Source organism: Tyto alba, unplaced genomic scaffold (assembly GCF_018691265.1).
Source record: "Tyto alba isolate M040663 unplaced genomic scaffold, T.alba_DEE_v4.0 Super-Scaffold_27, whole genome shotgun sequence".
Lineage (NCBI taxonomy): Eukaryota > Metazoa > Chordata > Aves > Strigiformes > Tytonidae > Tyto > Tyto alba.
In genome coordinates, this window is record NW_024881301.1 from 14,024,991 (window position 1) to 14,052,345 (window position 27,355).

Consider the following 27,355-nt stretch of genomic DNA (forward strand, 5'->3'; position numbering starts at 1 on the left):
GAGTAAGATAAAACATTTCCTGGAGAGGAGATGATTCTTTTACGGTTTGGTAGTGCCATTGTGAAGTTAGACTAGGGTTTGGAGTTTTTTAGGGGGTGGGGTAGAGGGAGTGGTTTTGGTTTGTGTTTTTTGTTTTTAAAGTAGCAAATGAGGAAATGAAGAATTCTGACTTTTACAACATAGAAGCACATTAAGCCCTCAGCACTGGCTACAAATTGTCCATTGTAAACAAGAAGTGTTCAGCTAAATGGGGAGGGAAAATGTAGAACAGACAAGACGTTAATACAGAATACATGTAAGGTAGAGCACTGGAACATATCCACAGAAAACAGTCACTACTGCATGTGCAAGTTTTACAAAACAAGTTTGCCAATGCAATAAATAATTCTAAACTTTGGCTCCAATAATAAAGGAACAGTAGTTTTAGTTTTGTTCAGGATGCTTTCCTGTTTAGCATTCATTCTACAACAAAGAATTCAACAGGGATACACAGAAGTGTTGTTTAACAACTAAAAATGCCTAGTAAGTATATCCTGAATTGCTCTATTTGCTCTGTTTCCCTTGTTCCTCTTCAGTGTAAAGCCAGGCAACATCAGAGATGGCAACAGCTTCATCATGAAGAAAGAAAAAAAACCCCAAAGAGTAATTTCCATAAACAATTTACTTCAAATAACTCAAGCAAAGAGCTTGTGTCTGACCTTTCAAAGACAATTTTTGCCTTTGTCATCCTACTGCTTTCCAATATGTTGCAACATACAGATCAGATCAATCACTAATTAATTCCCTTAACCTGCCCTCTCAGTCATTAGCCTTAAGGGGTGTGTTGTCCAGAACACAAGCTCAGTTGATTCTCCTCCCACACTTTACCACCCCACCTGGCAACCATGCTTCCCTCTTTTCTTTTGTGGTAGGGAGATAGTTAATCTTCAACTAATAAATCTTTACCATGCAGCAGACAATCAGAAGCAATTAGTATATTAAGAAAACTGTATTCAGCTAAGCAGAGGAAAAAAAATAGCTTTAGATTAAGTAAACCAATATGAAACTCTTGACAATCTGATTTGGCACCTTTGGTTTGGTATTTGTGAGCACAACCCTGCTAGCTTAATTTAACAAAAATCTTAAGAGAGATTTCTGTATTGGTCTGAATTCTGTAACAAGCAAACAACAAGAACAGTCTTTGTTCAGAAAAAGTACTGATTTTATTGACTCAAACTGTATTTACACAACACATTCATATGTTCAATATCTTACAGAACTCTGTAAAAAACTGACAATAAAACTGCAGGAGCCAAACTGAGTTTCAGACTTCAAGACTCTGAACCATAAGTACATTTTAAGATATTTAAGTGGGTATCCAGTTTCACTGTCAACTTACATGGCATTTCTCTGTAGACAAACTCTTCTCTAAAATCAAAATGAAAGGTAGAGGGGAAAAGGGTCAGATGAAAGAGCTGATAATTTTGCAAAGCTAGTAATTTGTAAGACTGGACTTTTGGCTAAGCATTCAACAATGCATTTTGTACAATTCTTTTTTTGGAAACGGGTCACATACAGGTATCCTTTAGAGGAATAATCAAAAAAACTTTAATTTTTGAAAGCTTACATACATTTTTAAAAAGAAAGAGACCAGTGCCACAAAGTTTGTGCATGAATCCGAACTGTTTCAAAGTTTGAGAGGCTCAGTTCTGGCATTCCACTGCAGCTCAAATCCAATGTATGTTTCTTCTGTTGGCAAATGAAAGATGATCATCTTTTACCAGTGAACTGATGACATCACACACGTACACTGGGAGCAGAATATCCTTATCACAAGAGATCACTCTTCCACCCATCCCTAATACAGTTTGGTTGAATAAATATTTTTTTGTTTTGAAGTACAAACTAGGTGAGTTTGTTTCTCTTCGAGAGTGCAAGTCAACATCACCACACACTTTGCAGTTAAAATGGCATTCCTCCTCTGATCTGCCTAGCAACCTGTTCATCTGTTGTCTCCTCTTTCTCTTTTTCACGCTCTTTGTTCCAGTCTTTAAGGCCTTCTGGTAGTGAAGTATCCTCATCCAAGCTTCCTGTACCTTCAACAAACTCTTCATAAGTAGACTTCTCAGCAAATGGTCTTGGGCCAAGCAAGTCTAGCATATCACTTTTATCAAGCACTTCCTTCTCCAGTAGTCGCAGGGCAACCTGGAACAGCAGTAAGTAATGTCACACATACAAAATCCCTAAGTTGGCTCTCCTCTGGAAGAAATTGTTAAGGCAGTTTGGGACCAAATTCAGCACTGATTAATTTTGATAGAAGAAACAGGTTGCTCAGAGTTCACTTAATACATGATTTTTATCCCCTGTGAGCATTTCGGAAGCAAAAATATAATTTTTAAATCCTACTTTTAAGATTTGTCAAAGTGTCCTCCCTATGGGCCGCTGCTGCTGTTGTTTCAGAACAGCAGACTTTCGCTGCTGCCAAAAGGCTCCTGATGCAAGACAATAAGCTACAGATGAAAACAAGCGTTCCCTTCCTACAAGGCCAGATGGTTCAACAGGGCTGCTGTTACGTTATAAACTCAAGAGCACCATAAAATACCAATCCACACAATACCGTACAAGTGTAGTTTGGAACCTTCTTGGGTCAGTGAGCACTGTTCAGCACAAACCATATTCAGTGATCTTTACTGGGATGGTGACCTACTACACCACCATTTACCGAATCCATACAAACTTGTCTTCTTGTCAGTAATTCTATCCGATGCCTATCCTGGAAATGTATCCTTCTGCTACATCAGGATTTCTGGTGTAGAGAAAGAATATGCACAAGGGTAATCTCAGCTGCAGTGAGGCAGGTCACAAAGCAGCCAGCAGGCAAGGAAGGAAGATGGTAGAAAAATCTTTTGAATTTCAAATAAAAAGTCAGAGAAAGGAAGTTATATGTATTTCCCTTCTTAGAAAGTCTAGTGAACTGGAATCCTGGTACTTAGCGTTTGGGTTTTTTAAGTTTCATACTCATCTAGTATGTCTACCAAAGCCTACTTTAGGAGACAGACTCTTCCCTCCAACTTTCCAAATGAATATTGACCATATAAGAAGATGTTAAATCATGTGCATGAGAACCTCGGAGGTGTTCAAATATGAAAGGAGACTTCTATTTACTTATTTGAGTCTTATGACACACTGTCAAGATTACATGAAACAGTTTTTGAGCATATTTCCTCGTATACCTATAGTCACTGTTTTTAACCTATTCAGTTGAATTCAGATTCTGGTATACCAGCTGGAACTTGGCAGCTAAAAATACTGTAATGCTCACCTTCTCTACTTCTGCTTTCTTCTCAGTCAGAAGACTTAATGTCCTGTCATAGGCAATGTTTATTAGTGACCGTACTTCTTCATCTATCAATCGGGCAGTTGCTTCACTGTAAGGTTTCTCTAATACCATGTCTCCTTGACGAGGGAGATCAAAGGAAATCTGCCCTACTTTTTCATTCATACCAAATTGAACAATCTGAAGAAAAAAGAAAAAAAAAAAAAATCAAACAAAGGAGAGATAGTAAGATTTTACGGTATGTTGATGCAAAATATGGTAAAGAAAACTGAGAGGAGGAAGTAATTTTGCTATGACCCAATCTTCTAAAACCAACACTCCCGTGAAAACTCAAGTCTACCTGAAGTACCTTAGTTGACTTTCACTTATTTCTTTTAACAATTAAATTGAAGGACACAAATACCACCATTTAAAGGTGGTTACTTGTGCTGTACATAATGCCTTGCTGTTTAAATACTAAGATATTACAGAAAAACACTTCAGCCTTCATTAAGCAGTAAAACTTTCTTCCTTTACCAGAAATATAAGTATTTTTCCAATTCAAAATGCTTCCAAAATCCAGCATATTCCACTCACTCATATAGATAAATTAACTTGACTTTGATACTTAAGTGGAACGTCGTGAAGATTTTGTTCTATCCTATGCTATACTTCATCCCAAGACACTGCCCTACAAAGGTGAGAATGACTCTCATCTTGCTTGACTCATGCTGAGTATTGACTCCTCTGGTTGCCAAATATGGATATTTTAAGTCGTATTTTACTCCAGCAATGGCAGAAATAAGTTCAAACTGCTATTTATGTATTCACTTCATGGCTACTATCAATTTGATGGTTACTAAAGTGGTACTTCTCTGCTTGGTCTTGCAAGATCAATATAGGTATGACAAAGAATATTCAGAATTCAAAGAGATCTCAGCATTAGAACCGATCATCTTAATCTGCTTCCTGAAGAAAATTTTAATACTTTTATTTAAGCCTCCAGTTCTCTCTGGAGACAATATGTCTAGTTGATGTGAATAAAGTCTGTACTTAAACATTTTTTAATTTAAAATTGAATAAGAATCACTGAAGATCCCATAAAATTAACAGGATTTAATTACACACTTATTTCCACAACTGGGGCAACAAGAAGTACACCAGAGAAGTAGTTGTAGGTTTGGGGGCGGGAGGGTAAGTGCTGTGTAGGGGAAGACAAGCATATTCCAAACCATCTCTCTTACGCACGTCGTGAGTGTCTTCTACAATTACATCTTTTATGTTGATGCAGGAAATGGAATAACACATCCATGTGTAGCACATAGCTACACTTAGGTGAGTCATTACATTGATAAGATACCAAATTACTCATCTATGTTAGTTAATATGACACAAACACAAACTAATGCTTTAATTGACTGCAAACAGTGCTTAAATACAAGTTTTTCTGGATTTAGTTACACATGTGAATCCAATTTGGGTCTCCAAACTGGGCAATTGGAAAAGTAGGATCAGACGATCAAATCTGCACTAAATTCCATTTTAGAAGTACATAATTTCCACATGTATTTGAATGCAACTCTGGCATATATGTTCCTGTGGGCAGATATAGGACAGCAATCAAAGCCTAATGCATGGACTCCTGTTGTAAGACTGTAATAAAATACTTGAGTCATCAGCATCTCTATACAACAACAGCGTAATATTTATTCATATAATATTTAAAACTAAGCTTTTGAGGGACACACCTGATCAAACTGAATCATTACAAAATGTTAGTTTTCAAAGCGTTAGGTAGTAGATAAAGAAAAGTGGAAGAAAAAAAAAAAGTCTCACTTAAGCACATACCTGAGCATATGCACTCTGGGTCACCTTCTTCAAGTCATCTTGGGCACCTGTTGTAATTCTTCCAAAGAAGATTTGTTCAGATACACGTCCTCCCAGAGTCATGCACATCCTGTCAAGTAGCTGCTCTTTGGTATAAAGATACTGTTCTTTGGGTAAATACTGAGCATAACCCAGTCCTTTACCACGAGGGATAATAGATACCTACAATCAAGATTAACAGAATGCTAGAACTAAATAGTGTTGAAAAACATAAAGCATTCTTCAGTTAGACTTTAGTTTTAATACCACAACCTACACCATACTCACCCTTGAAGTTTAATTCAGACATTATTTCCGTTTACAGTTTTGCCCTCATTGTGATTTATCCTTAAAAGCCCTGGCTAGCTCTAAACTGGGATAACAACTACTAGAATATCTGGAAAAGAAAGGTAAGACCACTGTCATATCTTTTCCAAAGACTGTATGGTATTTTTAATATCTTTTAATGAAAATCCACAATTTTTTAGAGTTATGTTAGGGCTTTAAATATTCTGTAACAGACACAGCATTTCTCCATCTCTAGTATTCTGAATTGTTGGAGGAGCTTCCATGTTTACTAATGTACAATTTACTTCCGGAAAGAAGGACAAGATGAATTTTAAGCTTGAAAGTCAGATGAGATAAAGAACACAGCCAAGCAAAACTATGAATGTTATAAAGCAAATCTGGGAGGTTGGGTTGCTTTTTCCTTTATCTTCGACTTGTCAGGTTGTGCAGCCAAAAAAGCAAATTAAAACTATAATCAGCCTCTAGATGATATATTTGATAGTTACATTCGTGAAGAGGCATCTACCTGAATAACCTGGTAAGATTAACTTAAAACACTGATCTGTGCTAAAAAGCCTCAGAGAAAAAGCAGCTATCAAGGCAGTCACACTCATGGGAAGATCAGGTCCCTTTCACTCTGCAAGGATGTCCATAGTACAAGCCCTGTAACAGCTAAGAAAGCTACAAGTGAACTGAAAAAGTACTCTAAAATTTATACATACTATCTTTTGCAACATTACATCTTTTAATACCCTCTCAACACTGAGCGGGGGTGTTTATGAAAAAAAAAAGAAAAGAAAAAGATGCTGTCCATGCTACTATTAAATTACTAGTTGAAATTAGTTTCCTTTACCTTCAAGAGTGGGTCAGCATGTTCCAAAAACCATCCTGCAACTGCATGTCCTGCCTCATGATATGCTACTGTCTTTTTCTCCTCTGGTTGCAGTACTTGAGTTTTCTTTTCCAAACCTTTATAAAAAAGTTTTTCCAGTGAAATCCCTTATCTCATTTAGAAAGACCTGAGCAACACTTAAATGCCATGTATACAATCCATTGAAAAAGTTGTTTTTTTTTTTTTTTAAAAAAACACCTCCAAACCAAAACTTGCTAGTTTTAGAAATACGTATCTTCCAGGTTTTACCACCGCCTTGTCCTTGATTAGATTTTCTAGTTTCAAAGTAGAAATTCTTGAGAATATTCAGACATTTAATTAAAACATTTGTACTTTAAGAATCAAAAAGTTTTCTAGACTATTCCAGACTAGCAGCAATTAAAAGCATTGCTAAATCCAAACAGCTACTCCTTTTGCCATTTTTAAGAAATTAGAAAAGTGTTCTGATGAAATTTCTCTCCCTACCCTTTTCTCCATCACAGAAGTCAGCAATATAAACAGGATACTTTTTTCTACATATTAAGTGTGTTTAGGAGAGGAAAAAAATACAACTTTGAAGAACAGGAGAAAGATTCAAAGTTTGGCTATATAAGAAGGAAATCATGTATCATCTTACAATTTTTGAGAAACGGCTGATGTGATTTACCTACCTCCAATAACTCTTTCAATTGCTTGCTCAAAATGCTTTTGGTTTATAGCATCTGAGAGATGCCTTGCAGCAATTAAAGCAGCTTCATTACAAACATTAGCAATATCAGCACCTAAAAGCAGAGAAGGCCTGAATTACTGATAATTTTCAACAATATTCAGTCTAGCATAAAGATCTAGAATTAGATTTTTATAAATTCTCATAGAACTTGAAAATTAAAGGAAATTCTCTCTGAAATAGCTCACCACACAGAGTGTAATTTTTTAAGAGAGATTTAAATACATGTACTATGGTTATAGGCTTTAGGATTTTTCTCTTGGGTAGAGAGCTACCAAATAGAATGTATCACCAGTTAAGTACTTGTTTAATATATCCTACCTTCCGTAAGTTTTCTGTCTGCAACAGACTATGCTTAGGCTTTTCCTACATATGGATCCAGTATAGCTTAGACCTTGATGTATCTCTAGAGGATATCCTTTGAAATTACTGGCTTCAAGCCATCCACTTCTTGTTAACATTTGCAGTAATGCTTCTGAGATAATTTAGTTTAAACATCATCACTGCAATTGCCAGAGATGTTGACAATCAGACAGTAAGACCCTCAGAAATCTCTTACTTGGTCAAACAGACAAAGAGAATTTCACACTGTACCAGTAAATAAAGTAAGAGTGTCATCCAGAAGATCAGGTGCAAGAAAACCAGAAGTACTGGGGAAATAAAATATCTACAGCTTACACAGTAAATGCAGGATCATAATGGCTTTACAAGTCACTTACCAGAAAAACCAGGTGTCAGTGATGCGAGTTTTCTTGCTAGGTTGTCTTTATTTAAGATGGTGTCTAATTTCAGAGGTCTAAGGTGAACTTTGAAAATAGATGCTCTTCCTTTTATATCTGGGGGTCCTTTAAGATTAAGGAGTACATTTTTACTTTTCACAAATATATATAGTCTAACAGAATGTGTGTGAGGAAATTGCATATGTATATAGTTCCAGTGATTTCAGTGATACTCTGCAAACGCAGAGGCATACAGCAATGCAGATAAAAACTTACCAATGTAAATCTGTCTGTCAAAGCGTCCTGGCCTCATTAGAGCAGGGTCTAAAATATCTGGCCTGTTAGTACCTGCCAAAATTACTACATTTGTGGTTGTATTAAATCCTGTTGAAGAAATATAATAGAATGTGTGTAAATATAGTTTTAATTTAAAAAAAATAAAATAGAAATAAAACTACTGCTTTATAGGGCCACATAAGAACTGACATTTTAAACAAATGATCTTAAAGCTGAAAATACTTCAATTTATTAGAGTATTGTCCAATATTGTCCAGCTTTTCATAACAAGCAAAAAGCCTTGGGCTCTGCTTTGTGAAGTACTATATCAAATCCTGCTTTATCTTCAAAATGCAGTAATAGATTAACTGCTCAGGAAATTGCAGAACCAGCATGGCTAGCTGTTTTTTTGTTTGTTTGGGTTTTTTTTTTTGTTTTGTTTTTATTATTTTTTTTTTTAAAACAGACTGGTCTCATGCAAATATTTTTTTTGCCTATTCTACTTTGACAAAGAGTTATCAGATGCAGAATTATGTTTTTTTCTGAGTGAATTTTAGCAAAACATCAGGCTGCAGCAAAATGAGTCACCATTCTTCATCTTAGAAAGCAAGAACACAAACTCAATTTATATTTAAGCTAGAACCCAAATTTTGGTTAACAGATTAGTTAAACAACAAGCTTATTAGTTCTTTCCCTTATACCTGCTATTATAACGTAATATTAGAAGTGAAATACTTACCGTCCATTTCTACTAGAAGCTGATTGAGTGTGTTCTCCTGTTCACTTTGTCCTCCAAAGTTGCCCCTTCCTCTTTTCCTTCCCACTGCATCTATTTCATCAATGAAGAGAATGCATGGGGCATTTTTACGAGCAAGAGCAAATAAGTCTCTAACCTTAACAGGAGAACAGAATATATATTAGATTGGTTTGTAATTGGTCAGAGTTGGGGGGTGGGTAGGAGGGGAAGAGGCACATCAGTAAAAGTATCACTATAATTGAGTATGGTTTTTAGTAACTATTCCAAAGCCTCCAGCCAGCTCTCAAGGCAACGGCAAGTTATGCTGTAGTTGCTGCTCAGCAAGAATCACTAATGTAGAGGCCCTGGCTGACAAATTCTCTCTCAAACCATGAATTCAGAACGTTAAACAACTTAAAAGCCTTGAGAAATATCTACTTTTTCTGAAATAATTGAAATATATCTTCAACTTCAGCTCTAAAAATCTCCAAACTTCAGGGATTTAAAGCAAGATTTCTCTTTTAAGCTCTTCTTTAATGTACAGTATTACAGCAGAACTAGAATGTGAATGGGCATGCTACAACACAGTAGTAGTTCATACCGAGGAAATAAAATCTTTTAAGTTTTTCTGCAGTTAGAACAGAGTGATGTAGGTCTTACAGTGAACTTAAGGATTACTTACAAGTACCTACCATTGCACTCTAACAATATGCTGTAATAAATATTAACTCTTAGCCTTCCTGTCTCTCCATTACACAGGCTAGAAAAACGGAATCTACCTCTAAATATTTATTTGGAAGCTAAATTAACTTCTGGAAGCCTGGAAAAATTGGCTAAGACCTATGCAAATAGTGGAAAAGTTTTTTTGGATTTTCAGATAAGTAAATATATTACCTATCAAATCCAACTGTAGTAGTTACAGCACAATGTGATTGGCCTCAAGATGCAACATCACAAGTTACTCTGCTTGTAAATGTATCTGAAAGACCTCATTAAAACCAGTTCAGCAAGTTAACAGATCTACAACTGAGGAATCGAACTGGAGCAAACAGGAAATAAAAAATTACATCAGCATTTTGACCTGAGTGGGAATTACATGCAGCTCAGAGCTTTACTACTTTGTACGTTAGAGAGACAATCAGAGGAGACTTCTCTGATGACAAACAATGTACAGCAGATGTGAAGAGATGCTTGGACAGTACGCTCGACTAAAGTCACTCTGATTTGTAAACAGAATTTGAAAAAAATACAATGAATAAAGCATGAAGGAATGTGACAAACAGGGAAAAGTGTCAGATCCTCAAAGTGAACTATATTTTGGTTGGAAAGGGATACCAGAAAGATACAATTATTTTTCAGAAGGAATGAAACTAGAAAATTACCATAATGCATAAACACTAAAAAAACAAAACAAACAATAAATCAAAGGAACCAAGGCTATGTAAGCAGTTTTAAATCTAGCATATCCTTGTTTAGGGAGCATATAAGCTAATTTACAAATAACCAACTCAGCACCATTAACAACTGTCCTATTTACTAAATTCATAGGAAATGAAACTAAAACATTCTCATGTTGTTTTCTACAGGCCTCAGAAATTGACTGTGTTGAAACCTGGATTCACAGGCAAAGTAGCAACTGTTATGTCAACAGATTTCACTCAGTAGTAAAAGCTGATTATCATCTGCACAGAGCAGCAGAGAAAAGTTAAGTCACTTTGCTCTGGGGCATTTCAGATATGTATTGACAACTAACAACAATACAGTTTCTGACTACCGTTATAATTTCAGAATATCTAATACTTCCCCTGAGGATACTGATCAGTTTCTCTTCTTACTGTTTTTCGGCAAAGTCCCTTCTCCACTGCATGTTCCCCTTTTCAAGTCCCACTCATCTTACATACATGATCACTACCTCCATACCCTCTGGGTTGCAGTCACTGTTCATGTTTCTTACCTTGTTATCTGTTTCTGCATCTATTTCCCCACTCTGTCTATACCCTCTCTCCTCTCCATAGGAGCTCCTTTTGCCAATTTCCCTACACATTTTTAGTCTCCGCATCCTCACTGAAGCCTCCCCTCCCAACTAGCTTCTGCATTTAACTTTGAACAGCCCCTATCATTCTCAGTTCCAAGCTCTGTGCCTACCCGCACGTGTCCCCTCACTTCCCTTCCCTTTTCTCTTTTCAGAAGACCCAGAATTACATGGCTTCACTTACCTTTTCCCACCTATATTACTGGAAGAAGCAAAAGACCATCAAAAGAGACTTATGCTTTCAAGAGGCATATGCATGCACAACTGTAACAAACTAAGGACCAAATCTTGGAAAGTTTATCTGATAACCTCTTACATATCTAGACGTGAAAACTGCAGTTTTTCAGGGCTTTACAGAACTCAAAGTGAGTTTTCCTGTGAATTTTCACAGACCATAAAACTGCATGTAACTAAGAGCCATTCCCTGTCAAATTTGAAATTAAGACCCTAAAGCTTTTCTATTTCATGCTAGCAGAATTAGTTTTTAAAGATGAGTAAAAACCATCATACACCTCCTTAAGTCTGTTTGCAGAATTTGCAGAAAATAAATCTTAGTTTTCCAAAAATGTGTCACCTTGCAGTATACTTTTTTTAGGGCTTAAAATAAGATGGTTGAAGTCTGGTGAAGGTATGAGCTGCTGGAAATGGAGTATAGGTTCTGGACATTGTGAGTAACCTTATTTCATGTTACCCGCCTCATTTGTAAAATATTATCAGTAACTTGCTTATAGAATATTTTTCAGCAGATTAAAGTGTCCTTCCATCCTCCCTAGACAGGGGAAGATTGATTTAAAACTGCAGGCCTGAAAGGTAGTTGTAATTAAAAAACAGTTAAAGAAAAATAAATGTACTGGAACAGAGCTAACTCCCTCCCCTTAGTATGTTTTTAATTAGCTATTTTAAGAGAGTTAAGGCGAAAGAGCAGAAAAAAATGTTATGACAGATAAATTTGCTTATTTAAATCACCCAATCTCCAGAAATCAATCATTAGCTCCATGATCCTCAGATTCCTGTTTCAACTAGAACCTCATTTGTGTGTCCCAGACAACTATTTATATCTAAGAGTTTGACACCACAAAGAGGATAAGGTTCTTCAAAAAAACATGAATGATTTAGAGCAAGAAGAGACATTCCCATAGCAGTAGTCAAATGAGCTACATATTTCTGACCCAGCTAGTAAATTCACTTCAGAGCAGAGCTTGGAGAGTTCAGTTCTGTTTTCTCAAGGTCCTTCAAAGAGGTAAACCCTTAAGGTCCCAATGGCTTGCAACCAGATACTGAACTGCATTAGTTCCTTTTATGAAAGGTACATCTATGATTCTTGTGTTTAGACAAGCATCTGGCATCACTTGTAATCTGTACAGAAGCAAGAACTTCAGCTATAATCAAACCATTTGCCTTCCAATCTTGACAACATCCTTTCAGCACCAGTACTGAAACAAAAGGGTAAGGTCAAAGACTTACTCGAGCTGGACCCACACCAACAAACATCTCTAAGAACTCTGAGCCGTTGACTGTGATAAATGGTACGTTAGCTTCTCCAGCTGTAGCTTTAGCTAGAAGTGTTTTCCCAGTGCCTGGAGGACCTGTCAGAATTGCCCCCTGCAAGAGAAACAGGTATATTTTCCTCACAAAGAAAACATAATATAAGCCTATGAAGTATCTTGGTTAAAAGATCTACATGTTATAATGTTGAGCCCACCACAGTCAGAATTGTCTAAGGAAACAAACTGAAGACTCAACTCTCATTTAAACCAGGCAAAAGGAAAAAAAAAGTTAGCTACAACATTGCTACGCTGTTTTAGGTTTACAAGAACAGTGTTTCCTTTGACCAACATTAAAAAAAAAAAAGGTATGACATCAGATGGGTTCCCACGGCAACAAAGCCAAAAGACAGTTCTGTAATGGTTATATACAACAGTGATGGTACACACGCGTGTTATGTATCATTTCTGACCCCTGTGAACAGATGAAGTATTCCACAAAGCAAATCTGGCACCACAGTTATACTGTTGGCACTTAATGCCTATTTATTTTTTTTCTGACTGTGAGAAGAAAGAAGCTTGAAAGCACTGCATATGTAAACATTCCTAGTCCATCTTAGAATACCAAGGACTACTAAAAGAACAAAGTCTTTATCTGCTAAGTCATCGTTTCTTTACCTTTGGAATTTTTGCTCCCAGATCTTCATATTGTTTGGGATTTTTCAGGAAGTTAACAAACTCCATTATCTCTAATTTGGCCTCCTCACAGCCAGCTACATCTTTGAATTTAACATCTATTTCATCCTTAAGGACTTTGGCTGTGGTTTCACCCACGCTGAAGAGTCCACCCATTCCACGCCCTGCTCGACCTAAGCCTGCAGGACCTCTTCTTAATGTGTACAGTAAAGAACCAATAATCAGGATTGTAGGCAGCAAACTCAGGAGAAACGATCTGTGGAGAAAAACCAGACAAAGGAGAAAACCACATATATTACAAAAATCCATTACTGCATATAACATGTACAAAATGTTAGTTCCATCATAAGCAATCTTGAACAAATTCAGGACAAATATTCTATTAACGTTTTGTTATACTATACGTTTAGATTTTTGCAATTTGTTTAGATTAGGAAATAACCAAAATAAATTTGAGAACAACAACAAAAGATTCTGAATTATAGAAGTCAAACGGGCCAGAAAGCCTCTTAACTATAATTAAAGGAAGAGTTAGAATTAATTTTTCATTGCCCATTCTCCTTCCCTCATGACCCTGGGAAAATGTAAATTGATTTCTACACTCGATGTTTAAATAGCAACAAGTTTTTTTTTTGTTTGTTTGTTTGTTTGTTTATTTTTAAACCAAACACGTCATCAAGTGACACTGATGAGCTTCACAGAGGAAAACTGCATTACCTAGCAAAGAGAAGTAGCTCATTTTTTGTGTCCTTCAAAGGTAAAGTCAAATAGTTATATTGTTAAAATAACTTGTATTAGGTAGCATATAATCAGTGTATGCTACAACTTCAGACAAATTTCTCTCCAATATATAATCTTGCTCTTATTCCCTTAGGTCTTTCTCCATTTTCTTCTTCTTTCAATGTCTCTATTTCCCTTCACAATGGCTTTAAGTTTTTTTTTGTTTGTTTGTTTTTGGTTTTTTTTTGGTGGGGTGGGTTTGTTTTTTTTCTTTTTTTTTTTTTTTGATTACTCATTGGCCATTATCCTTCACTGTTTGTCCTCCAGCTTGCTAGCATAGCTCTATACAGGCCAAAACCCCTAATACTAACATGATCCTCATTATCACAGTATCTGAACACTGCACAGATTTTTCTGTGCTAAGACCTTCAAGGAACAGCTCACAGGAGGTTCTGTCAAAACTCAGCAATAACAAAATGCTGAAAAGAAGCACACCATATGTGAACACGGGATTTCCAGGCTTTACTGATATCCCACATTTCTGAGATTAAGAGGAAAAGGATTTTCCCTATGCCATGATATTCATCAGATTCTGATCCATCAGGGAACAGCAGTACTCTTGATCATTTAAGCTGCTGCTCTTTCCTGCTTCCTGTGGCATTTCTGGGGCAGAGCAAGAAGTTACAGGCAATGTATTTATGAAGAACAGACACCAAGGAGGAAAGGGGCAGAGACTGTGGTCAGAAAGAGGGGTTCAGCAAGTAAGAGATTTGTGCAAGGTTGAAGACAACATAGGAGCTGACATACTTTTCCCAATCTGTTGTGGGAAGCCAGAGGCTGACATGCAGCTTCTTCATACAAGCACCATACTGCCCTGTCCACTCATTTTTTTCCAGACTTGCTTAAATAAGGGGTCAACAGGTTTATTTATGGGCTGTCCTTAAGAGCACGCCCCATTAGACAGAAACAGAAATGAGGCAGAGAGTGTGTAGAAGAACAGGGAACAGAAAACCTCTATCTTAAGTCACAGGATGGTCCAGAGTTAAGGCTACCATTTTTCCTGCTGCCATCAAGACAAACAGGCAGCAGCAGCTCGATAAAACACATTGCAGACATAAACAAAACTTTCCCCTCCATCCCCCCAAACTGAAACACACACCACAGTATCAAGAGTGAGAACACAAGAGGCAGCAAATGATCCTCTTTCGTTAGTAATACGAGCTACTACACACAAAGTTGAACTTCTGATGGTATAAAACCTACTTCACAGACACCAGCAGGAGTAATTTTCAAACGGCTGACTTGGAACAAAAATAAATCAGTTATTTGCATAAAAGATCAGATGTCTTCTAAGACATTCAGAAAACCCCATCTAGTCTCTTCTAAAGCCCAGGTCAATAACACTCAGCTTCACAAGACCAATAAAATGAATACAAATCTAGTATCGGAGGCATTATTCCCTACTAGGGAAGCAACAGTACCATAAATCCAATGTCAGTACTATTTTTCTTAACCAATTTAGAGATTAAAAGCATGCTGCATCTTCTAGCTCCAGCTAATAGGCAGGATAGCGTTATTTACTTAATCACCCATTTGTTGCCTTTTTGCAAAGCCACAGAATTTGACTTCTGCTGAATTTACGGGCAGAAATTGGTGCCTGTTATATTTCAGTCCACATGCTGTAGTTCCATGCCACCTTTTGTCTGTCCAAAAATCCATGGGTGCCATCTGTGGAGCTTTACAGCTGTGCCTGGCTGGATCCTGCTCTAGTCCAAGTCACCTGAAAGGACTTAACTAGAGGAAGGACTAATTGTAAAGAGAAACATTTATGTAATAAGAAGCTACATTTAGGGTAAGAGGATATGGATTTCTACATAGACAAAGTACTGAACCGCTTCTCTTACAGTTAACATTCAAAAATAAAACCAAGATAATTGTTATTCTGATAATACTGCCACCTAGTGAGGCGTAAGGTGCATGTCTTACAACTACTTTTCTACTGTAAAGACTATAATTTTTATCAAGAGACTTTTTTTAAAGCAACTTCTTACCCATCACTCTCTGTTGAGTAGACTACAGGCAATCTGTTCTCCACTTCTATTCCCAGATCTTGTTGCACAGTTTCAAGATTCCGTTCAAAAGTGTCCACACTACCAATATTAAACCAGACGTACTGCTATAAAAAAAAGCAGAGATCACCACAAAGTGCCCTATCTTATTTCAACTTCATTACAAGCCAACTTCTAACAAATACACAAACAATTCTCAGAACAGATTCAGACCAAAACGGAGTTTTAACTTGCCTTGTAAAGTGTGCAACTGATGGAAGATGTACTAATAAATCTAAGGCCTACCAACCTGAATATACCGTATCTGTCATTGCTTCTACAGAAATCATACACTAAATAGTTTTGGGACACTTTAGACTGAAATCCTGGCATTTTGTCCAGGAACAAACGGAAGGAGAGTAGGTAAACAGATCTTTAGGAGGGAGCTATGCAGTCAGAATAACAGAGCACTGAATCGGCAAACACAGGAGCAATGTAACTTACTGTTTCACTTGAAGGTCTCAGCTTTTCTAGTTAAGAAAGGCAATTCTCTACTTTTGGAGTCCACACTAGCTTTAAAGTTAACTGTCTTCACAAAAGACAGCATGAACTTATATCATACACCAGAAAAAAAATTCTAGACGTTACTTTCAAACAGTATTGAGCCCTGTTTTTTCAAGAAAATCAAGAAAATCTCCCTTTTTGCACCATGACCTGCCTGCCTGACTTGCCCCTACTTACCCTAAAACTGAAAAAGGAAAAAAAGAGAGCAGTCCTAAGTATTAACTGATTGAGAAACTAAGGCAACTGGTGGTATGTGGGCTAAAGAGTAGGTGTATAAATAAGTCACACTGAAACCCACTGATGAAGTAACTGCTGTAGATTTCACTTTACCCCTGAGGGACTTGCAGATCTTGTTTCAAAAAGTCAGTCAAAAAACTCTACCACCCAGGAAGAGGTAACCTGACAAAGCTTCTCTTCTGTTTAAATAACTGGCTAAAAACAGTCTGGAACAGAAAAGATCCAGAAGTATGCATGGTTAAGTCTGGCGTTTTCTTCAGCAGATGGAAAAAAGCAGTTAGAAATACTTCAGCAATTTCTCACTCTTTTGTGTATTTGTATTAACAGCATGGTGCTGGAAAGGAACTACTTGCCATAGCTATAAGATGTCTATGGCAAAACAATACAGTAAAGTGAAAGATACACTATGTAGGATAATGTAACAGTAAGGCAGAAAATATGTTTTAGATTAAGAGTTTATTAATGATCCAGACCAAGTTTTCTGCATCAAACTTTACCTAAAAAGACTACTTTGTTGTTTCTAATGACTCATGTATATGTATTAAAAGTGTTTACCCATTCATGAGGAGACTTTCCTGAAACAAAGATCACTCTAACAAAGCGCTTGTTCACCACTTCAAGTCTGTCCACCTGTAGGAGGAAAGAACAAAACTTGCGATGTATTAGAGCGTACAGTCACTGCACTTCCATCACAGCTAAGAGTTATGTATACCAAGTATGAACTCGTTCTGTTTTCCAGGAAGGAGAATAAAATTAATGTTTTATATCAGGTTGGTTCTACAATCTACAGTTTAGCACTAGGAAGAGCATGAGGAATCATGTAATCAGTAAGCAAGGAATACTGGCGCATTCAAATTTAGATTGAATGATGACCTTGTACCCTTTTTCAAGGAAAAAACCCAATGCACACCTAAGCTCAAATCACAGGTACAGTGAAATTAAAGTTAAACAATACTTAAGTATTTCAATAGTCAAACACCAAAAGCAACAGACCACATGACTTCAAACTCTTGTAGCAGCTTTCAAACAAACTGAACAGAATGAGGGAAAACTTAACTTTTCTCTTACAATTGTCTCCCCTAATATAAAAGACTTCCTGTGCTACCATATTAAACACAATAACATCAATTCGATAAAAAAGGATTTAGTTGAGGTAACAGATATCATACAAACTAAAATCAAGAACTGAGCTGCAGGTTTGCAGATATATACTATTCAGCTGCTTTTTTTTTTTTTAGATAGAAGTCTCAAAGGGTTAGTGTCTTGAATTTGACAGGGCCTCTTCAGAAGGCAACTAAAGTTTCTTTTCATTTTTTTTCTTCCTATTTTCATAGAATAACTGGTTTCAGCATCTTTAAAGTATTTAAAACTAGCAATGATTCTACAAGTTGGACCTGAACTGCACACAGGATATTACGATTGTTTCCCTGAACTCACTAAATGCAGCCATTTCTGGCAGAATTGAAGCAAAACATGAGCTAAGAAGCCACTCTAAATCTAGCCTGGCTTAATGCAAAACTACCTGAACATCTCTGGTTTGAAAAGCATGTAACCCTGGTAGTATTGATGTCTTCTCCCCATTAACTGGCCACTACTATGGCAACAAACAGCATTTAATAGCTACACATTTAGCTTATCTGAATATCCAGACTACATCTTACAAAGGCCCAAGAGACTTGGTTTTGTGCAACAACCCACTTTCATAACACTTTTCTGCAACAAAGGTTCAGGCTTCGTTCACTGTAACAGCTAAACTAACTTTTTACTGTGCAGGTGTCTTACTGCTTCACAACAGATACAAGCAGTAAGGTTTGTTCATAAGACATACACATAATTGTCAGTTAACAACTGGACTGCAAGACAGAAGGGGAGAAGCATACAAAGCAGCTCTGCATAGATCAGTAAGAAAAAGAAAGGTAGGAAACAACCCATTTAGCACTTTACTGAAGTAATGGAGGGGTAGGAAGCATGCCATTAACACAAAATCCCAGGTCTGAAACCCAGAGGAGGAAGCAAGCCAATGTTTCCTAACCTGCAACAAAGATGGAGATAACAGCCAAGAATTAGTGGCTCCTGAAGTGGAAAAGGCCTATGCAAGACACTATCTCCTGAACTTCAGGGCATTGCCAAGCTTTCCAAGTGTGGAAAGCTGCCAAGTTCTATAGAGATAGTACACCAATGATAAAATTGATTGCTCCAGTAGTGGTTCCAGGTAGGAAGGAGAGAAGAAATAAGAGAGGAGAATACAAATAAAGGAGGCTATTTTCCAACACAGTTAGGCCAATCTGCTGTCCTTGGAAGGGATTCTTCAGTTCCCCACCCCCACCTTTCTGTTCACACTGCTGCTCTTTAGATTCCCCAAGGAAATGATTTAAGGCATGAAATAAGCAGGACAGGAGGGTGGGCTCATGTAAGTGTTTAAGGTTCGAAGTAAGTTTCTTCTGAGGGCAGCTCACATGTCCGCTTAAGCCATTAGGTTACCTTGTACTACTAAGACCACATTTGCTGAGAGACTGTGGTTGCACTGCCTCTTCAAACTAGCATCAACATAAGCTATCCAACCAAAAAATTCTGCCCTGAGCTGCCCATTCCCTCTCCTCCCTTGAGCTGACACAAATCTTCATACAGCCATCCAGAACATCAGATCAAGGAACTCATTAAGATGAAAGCTGATCCCCTTCTCCCTCAAATGTTCTCACTGCACAGATACATGAATACAAGTATAAGCAGGGATGCAGAAATGAGTATCTTCAGCACACTGATTTTCTATTTTGATTCCCCTCACTACTCACCATTCCTTTAGAAAGGTAGTTATTGACAAAGTCTTTCCAGGTGATTTCTCTCCCAGGGACCCTGAAGAAGAAGTAGTATACAACCATTGTCCAGAAAAAAGAACTTCCCACTACGTACATCCGAAACTCCCTGACATCCCATGGAATGTCACCCTAGGAAATGGACAAAAAATGGTTTTAGAGTCTGTAATACAGTAAGAACATAATTAGAACAGGTTCTAATACCTATTTGTGGATTCTATTCCCTGCCTTCAAGGTTACCACAGAGAATGTCATACAAAGATATATTTTGTTGTATGAACACACCTCAGTAACTTCTGAGGAATTACAACATTAGCAGAAAAATCTTTTAAGTGGTTTACAGATAGTTAATTGAACAGTTTTGATCTACGAACTACTTAAATAAAAGTTTTGTCATCTGTTATATGACCTTTCTCTCCCCATTCTACAACAATTTTTCCTGCCTTCCAAGACTACATGCAAGACCTACAAAAATAAAGGAAAAAAAAAAGTCAACCACAAAACAAAACAGGGAAAACCCCAGGAATGAGGAAAAAAATCATGCCCACTACGTAAAATCAGAAAAATATTCTTTATATTCTTGTACTGCCACATACCATCATCTTTGTGCTACAGCTAATGACAATAAACATAAATTTTGAAAATAATTTTATATAAGTGTTCCATTAAGGTCAGAACATCTAACAGTAAACTACATTTAACTAGCACTGTGTGGTCAACAAGTTTTACAAACTAAAGTTCTGAAAGAAAATATGAAGCCTTTAAAGGCCCGAGGCTCCACTATAAGAATACCGGTCACTAGCAACCATATTCATATAGCTTAAAACTCCGTTAATGTTCCTGAACAAGAGTTAGATGACTTAGGATATATATACAAAAAGGTTATTTATGAAAAGCACTGAGTGGGGAGCCACCTAGAGCCATTTACTATGAAACACTAGGCACAGAAGGCTTGAGGCAATCACAATACAGCCCTCAAAAGCAAAAAAACATGCAAGGTTATTTCATGGCAGCAAGACAGTTAGTACCATAGAGATATTTTAAAGTCAAGACCTTCTGTAATCTGGTCCACCAGTTAGTTTCTTCTTTCTTGCCACCTTTTTTTCCACCACTGCCACCTCCTCCGCTAGTTCCACTAGGCTGACGGGCACTAGCTTGCTTTGCTTCTAACAAAAGTAAAACACAACAAAAAGTACATCTTATGCCAGCCTCACACTATTTTTTATTAGTTTTAAAATTAAAGAGTTGTTCTGAAAAATGAACTAATTTGTAATGCTACAAGAATTAGATGTGAGAAAACAGATACATAGTCCATTAACTGTCAGAGACACATCTATGTCATACTGTTATGATGAGAGGTCTGTTAATTGTATAATTGATGACATTTGGGCACAAGAACTGAAAAATGTCCCAAATACAAAAGAAACCTGTTATGGAGCCTGCACAAAACTTATTTCTACCGCACTAATCCAAGACACATCCAAGATTATTCTAAGCATTTTGTTAGGAGTTGGGGATTGGTGGGGTTTTTCATTGGGTTTGGAGGTGGGGGTGCAGGTAGGTTGTTTTTGGTGTTTAAAAAAACCAACCCACACCACAAGTTCTACGTAACATCTCCTCCTCCCATAATTCACCCCTCCAGTCAAACTGTGGTCCCCTTAATGCTCATGGTTTAACGACGTCACAGGTTGGTATCCTTTTTAATATTCTAGAGAGAAGCACAGCATAGAAACAGCCAACTAGCTGAGGAGTTCATCTTAATCGTTCTTCTACTCATCCAACTCACAAGGGGCCTGCGTGGCGTAGCATAATGTCATATGTTAACACACTCAAGAGGGCGAGACAGAGCACAGCACCAACACCTGCTCCTTCCAACCCAAGCTCTTTCAAGAACTTGGTAGTTTGGGCATCTAGGCATGACACCAGATTTTACTATTCAAGGCCTAGTGGAAGGAAAACTGCTGTTCCTGTTACTGCTCTCATAAGAGACTCACAGGGTTGCAGCCTCTCCTCCTTGGTATATACGTTATATAGATTTCTGATACAACAGAGTGGCCGTTATTGCTAATAAGTTCCAGATTCATCCCCCTCCTTGTAAAGAGAAGGCTCCTTCTAGCACTGCCATTTCTAACTCCTCTTTCAAGCAGCAGGCTACATGGTTGGTCCTGGCTAAAGAGCTGGTTCTGGACCCTCACCAAGAATGACAATTTCGGTTACTGCACAGAATAAAATGGGTATTTTAGCTTGCTCTAGGAAAAGCTGAGAACTATATACATAGCTAATCTCTGGATGCCCGACTAATGTCAGCTAACGGGAAACAGTAAAACAAGAATTTGAAGACGGCATTCCAACAGAAGGGTAAGATAAAATAAACGTTATTCTATTATTCTAGAAGATAAACATGATATGAAAGCAAATTAACATTTAATAAAAAAAAATATCAATTTGCACTTTTAAACTAATCTGGTACAGAAACATCTCCTCTAAAAAAAAAAAAAAACAAAACAAAACAACAAAACCCCCCAAACCGACAACGTTATGCTAGAATCCAGTCTAATGAATACATGTTCCACAAAAAGAACTGAAATCAAGCAGGTTTTTGTACCTTTTGTTTCTCCAGCTGTACCTTTAGTTCCATTAGCTTTCTTCCCATTGGGAAAATATTTTTCAAATCCTATTAAGAAAGAGTTAAAGAGCTCATAATTGTTTTTTAGTTTACAATTCTGTCATTATACTTCAGTAGTCACAAGCTAAATGTATATAACAGCAAAGAAGCTGGCAGCACATAGACTGCAAAAAGGGGTTTGTTCCTGTCTTTTTGCTGAAGAGCTCTACCAGGTTCCCATAAATAAATCTACTACTGTTGACAAGAAAATATCAAGTGCATTTAATAACCTAAAGTAAAGCTATCCTTTAAACCAGAGATAGATAAGCTTAGTTCAACAGAAAATTGCACCGCATAGCATAAAGTTGGGCAAACTGCAGTCATTCTTTAATAGCACCTAAAAATCTCATAAAACAATGTTTCGTCTCAAGATTAATGGCTGGTTAGTACAAGAACTTACTTCCCCACTGACAATAAACCTAAATGGCACACAAGTGTGTCCTCGGCAAGGAATGCAGTCTGCTTCACTTCATTGATCAAAGTTATAATCACCTTTGGGAGGTTGAGAGCAAAGCCTTCTGCAAGCAGCAATTACACTTGCCAAGACAGTACTTCTGTCAGTAGTAACTCCAGTGGTAACTGCTTCACGGAGCTGAAAGATAAAAAATAAATATAAAGCAAGAAGAAGGTGCCACAAAAATCTTCAAGCTCTCTAGTGATCCTGAACTGCAACAAGCAATATATTACTTTACAACAGACTTCACTGTAACTGCTGTGGACCAGAGTATAAGACAACAACGGAAAAGTCAATCAAATGGATAATTTCTACAGCAAGGAAGTTTCTATTCTATTTGTTAAAAGCAGAGTTTCATCTTACATACAAGCCTAACATTCTTTGTTAAAAGGGAAAAATCAAGCAGGAAACACTACAAGCTATGGACATTAAACACCTAAATACTGATCCTATGGGAAATATTTCATAATGCCAGCTGAAAGACACTTAAGTGCAACACTGTGATTGTACAAGCACAATCCACACAGTACTGAATTATGTTTTGTTAAAGAACTGCAACTTTTTCCAAATAGTTAAGAAAATGTAACTTCTGAATATGAAAGATCTGATTGAAACCAAAAGAAAGGGATATGGCAGACAACGCTTACATCCAGCTAAGAAACCAATGCAGAGGAGGAACGCCAGTTCAAAAAACAGACCTAAACCACTGTGTGGGTAAAGATCCAGTTATAAAAACACAAGAAACCCAAGTTTATTACACATTGTTCTAAGACTAATTGTTTATTGTTAATCGCCGTTTAATTGCAATGGAGGAAATACCAAAAGTTTTAAGAATTAGTAATTCTAAATATTTGTATCATAACTGAATACTTAAAACCAGTAAACTGCAATTTTATTACACAGAAATCAAACCCCTTTTCTCCAAGAAGGACATTGGTTTAGATAAAAATCCCAATTTATACCCTTCCTATGCTTTCCCAGTGCTTTTAAGAAAAAAAAATAGAATTATTCATATCAAGATTTCCCCACAGGCTGACTTTCTGCCTCCATTCTCTTCTGCCCCACAGAGGTGCTCAGATTCCTTCGGTTCTTTTTCATTACAAGTTATTTACCTTAAGAGCCAGAGAAATAGTAAAAACAAAAAAACACCCCCAAACCCAGAAAACAATAGGTCCTGGAAACATAACTCAAGGTATCCATACAAGACAGTGAACATCCACTTAGGACTAAAACCTCTAGGACTACATTTGTGAAAGAAAGCTCAGTGTTAGCATCTCCACAGCAATTTTGTTATAGTGAAGTTACAATGGTTGTAGACAAAACCTATTCTTGCACATTAAACAAACTTGTAGGATACTAGGTTACATGTCAAGACTACCTTAGGAATGCTGACATATCATTAATTGCATTCTAACTCTACAGAAGCCTTCTACCTTGGAGCTTCCCCTTCCACCCCCTATTAAATGATGAAATACATTAGACTTATTCCGAGCAGCCATCTAGTTCCACCTGCTGGAACAAAGAGGAATACCAAAACATCCTTGTTGCTTCCTTTTGCTGTAGACTGAGCTAAGAATTCTTAGGCTGCTTGATCCAGCCACTCTTTTGTGACAGTGCATGTCTTTGAATAAAGTCTAATACTGAAAAATCAAGAGGATATTTTACTGATCATGAAAAGCACGTGCAGTGCAGACAGTCTAGAAAGCAGCTCATCCAGACAATAGCTGCTAGGTCCAACACACGATAACCTCCAACATGAGCAATTGCATCTATGCTTCTAGAAGAAGCTTTAGGACAAGTGGGATACACCTGTGTGAGCAATGACATAAAAAGAGTTTGCCACAGATCAACCCATCTGTAGTTCGATTACAAAAAGTCAATGGATGTTGCAGCAACAGATGAAACTCAGAGCTATGTCCAGTAATACTAGTAGGCTTCATTCCTGTGTCACTGGTCTCCTACAACACCAAAAAATTTGGGAGTTACTTATTCAACAAGCTAATATCACTTTTTATTTGTAACAAGACAGGAATATTCAGAAACCTTTACCCCAACTAAAATAAAGCAACTGCTCATTTAAAATAAAAGTTTGAGTAAGCCAATCCAACTGCCAGGCTCAGCTAGACCAGCATGGGTTTATTACAGAATTAAGTTACAGTTTAATCAGGTTGGGGGTGAGGGTGCAGGGAAGAGGGAGAGACAAGGAGGGAGCCAAGGGTAAGCAGATAGAGCTTTGGGGCAGACCTGAATAATGGAACTTGCTTTGTTGATGAATTGTCTCTACAGATCCTAAATTTCATGAAAAAATTCATAGTCACCTGCCAAGATAACATGCGGAGAGCTGAGGTTTTTTTAAAGTTGCTTTGTGAGAAAAGGGAACAACTGACTTCATGGCACAGTCAGTAAATCACCTGACTGGAGGCGTGCTTTCATGCTTCCAGGTCTACATGAGTCAGTTTACTGAAAAGTGCAGTTTCCTTTCACCTGAGCATTCCAAAAATGCAAAAGTTGTTAGAACCACACTACACTGGTAACAATTGCTTGTTTGGGTTGGTTTTAGTTTGGTTTTTGACTTTGTAAATCATTAGCATGAAAACTGGTTATATTGATCCTGATGCAGTACCTGTCCTGGGTCAGCTGCCAATGGGAATGCCAGACCGAGCACAGCTGGTATAAGCACACCCACTGCCTAAGCAGAGGGAAAACAAACAAAGCACATTTTGACTGGATGCTGTTATGGGCTATCTACCAGGAAATGCTACCCAGGTTCTCTCAATCAGAGATCAAAAAGGTGTCAAGGCATATAAATCAAAAGAACCCTATCTAATATCTTTTCCCAAGCAAATTTTGTGACAGCTTCCTAAAAACCAAGACTTTTTGTTTTTTGTTTTTTTTTTTTTTTCTTCAAATAGAAGTTCAAGATAAACAAAGTCAGTCTGGGTCAGTTTTACAGTTAAAACAACCCAGAAAGTGTTACTACTCTGGAGAGCAATGTAAACCCAAGATCTGCAACATCAAATACGTGCCTTCTCCATGGTTCCATAATTAAATAAATTAGGTAACTTTAAATAAGCAGAACTACTGACTTTACAAAAATTTTGTAACTATAATCAATTTTTTAAAAAATTGAGGCTACACAAAGCAAGAACAGAAAATCCACCTGCTTAGCTATGCAAGCAAAAGACTGAGAATCCATTAATTCTAGAAAATTACAAGTTTACAGCTTTATCTGTAAACAAGCTCCAAATCAAACGGAACAAAATTAAGCCAGAAGTCTTAATTATCGAATAGTGACCAAATTATTACATAAGAGCACGTGTGGGAAGTTGGGGACAGAAAGCTGGTAAAGAATTCTAACTTAATGAAAGTTACTCATTTTTTTGTTTATATAAAGAAAGATAAAAAAAGGTAATGGCTTTTATGAAAACAAAGTTCCTTGTTTTGCTACCTATGCACATACTCAGATGCTAGGATGAATACAAAGTTCTCTTCATAGTTCCTATGTTCCATTCCAAAGAAAAACTCATTACATTTTATTGACAGAAATGAGAATTAGCTTCCTGACAGATTAGCAGTGCTGCTGACAGTGTTTTATTTACTATTGTGACGATGTGCAGCTCTGACCAAACACAAACTCAACGTTAAAAACAAAACACGTATTTACACTTGGGACTATGTTACTAACATCCTCGTGCGTATCCATCTCACAGTTATCACTATCCTAGCGATAACCTTCATACCACAAAGGTGAAGTTGTTCGCCACAGAAATATGAAGCAACCTGCCCAAGATGCCACTGAAAGATGCAGGGATTAAGCATCTCCCCCTCCCCAAGCAGTAGCTCAGACCTGTCATTTCTCTGACACAGCAGGGTCGACAGCGAGGGTGATACACGGTCAGAGCTGACAGTCTAAACCGTTTTACAAAAAATGGCCCCCCAGCCATCACGATTCAGTTAATACTAGACCAGCCGGTTCAGACGCGTACGGCTGTCGCCCCGTGCAGCCCCAGAAGGCGAACAACCTGCCCCTCGCCCTCTTTTTCCGCAGATGGCCGCTGCACCCCCTGCCACCCCAAACACCCGGGCAAACCGCTCGGCCCACACAACACAGGCGCTGCGCGCAGGCAGCCGCCAACTCACCTACCGCGACTCATCAGCCTGGAAAGAAAAAAAAAAAAAAAAAAAAAAAAAAAAAGGCAACGGAGGCAACTTTTGAGCGAAGCGGAACGCACCGCTTGAAAAACCCGCCGGCAGCCCGGCGCCAGCGGCGGGGTGCCGCCGCGGCAGCTCCCAGGTGCCGCCTCACGCTCCCCCTCCGAGAACGGCGCTCTCCTTCGGCCGCTCCAGCAGCCGAGGAAGCCGGCGGGGAGCGGCGGGGAGCGGCGAGGAGCCTTCGGCGCCGGGCAGCGAGGCCGGGAGCCTCCCCCCGCCCCGCGCGTCACCGCGGCGACCGAGACCACCCCCCCACCCCCACCCCCCCCCCGCTGTCGGCCGGCGGAGCGGCCGGCTGGGCCCGCGCTCGGCCCCTCACCTGCGCCAGGCAGGGCCTTGCCCCCAGCGGGCCCCGCCCGCAGAGCAGCTGCTGCAGCGGGACCCCGGAGAGCCCCCGGCGCCGGCAGCTCCCCCGCGCCAGCAGCAGGTACCGGTGCGCCATGGCCCCCGCCGCCGCCTCGGCCCACCCTGCCCGCCGCTCCGCCGCCGCGGCCCCACCCCCCACCTGCGACGTCTGACCTCATCGCGTTGCCGCCTGCGTTTCCTCTACGTTCGAAGGACCCCTCCGCGCCACGCCCCCTCCCGCAAGCCCCGCCCCGTGGCAACTCCGTCGTTCGACGAAGCCTGGTGGGAAACGAGGAAACCCATCGTC

The 27,355-nt window shown here is 38.4% G+C and overlaps 1 protein-coding gene across 2 annotated transcripts; it reads right to left on the reverse strand.

Annotated features, from left to right (window-relative positions):
- Nucleotides 1-1,179: 1,179 nt before the first annotated feature.
- On the reverse strand, nt 1,180-27,177 carry AFG3L2 (AFG3 like matrix AAA peptidase subunit 2). Of its 2 annotated transcripts, none has more exons than XM_042798045.1 (17): nt 27,023-27,177; nt 22,530-22,629; nt 21,978-22,046; nt 20,426-20,538; nt 19,352-19,504; nt 17,115-17,189; nt 15,762-15,883; nt 12,973-13,246; nt 12,275-12,412; nt 8,782-8,935; nt 8,043-8,150; nt 7,767-7,892; nt 6,992-7,102; nt 6,303-6,418; nt 5,144-5,344; nt 3,302-3,496; nt 1,180-2,184 (listed from the first exon to the last, which is right to left on the reverse strand). In XM_042798045.1, the coding sequence occupies exons 1-17, from the start codon at nt 27,143-27,145 to the stop codon at nt 1,942-1,944; spliced, it is 2,421 nt and encodes an 806-aa protein (XP_042653979.1). In that variant the 5' UTR covers nt 27,146-27,177; the 3' UTR covers nt 1,180-1,941. The 2 variants fall into 2 exon arrangements, with proteins under 2 accessions (XP_042653979.1, XP_042653978.1); XM_042798044.1 differs by having other exon boundaries at nt 15,762-15,886.
- Between the last annotated feature and the right edge of the window lie 178 nt (nt 27,178-27,355).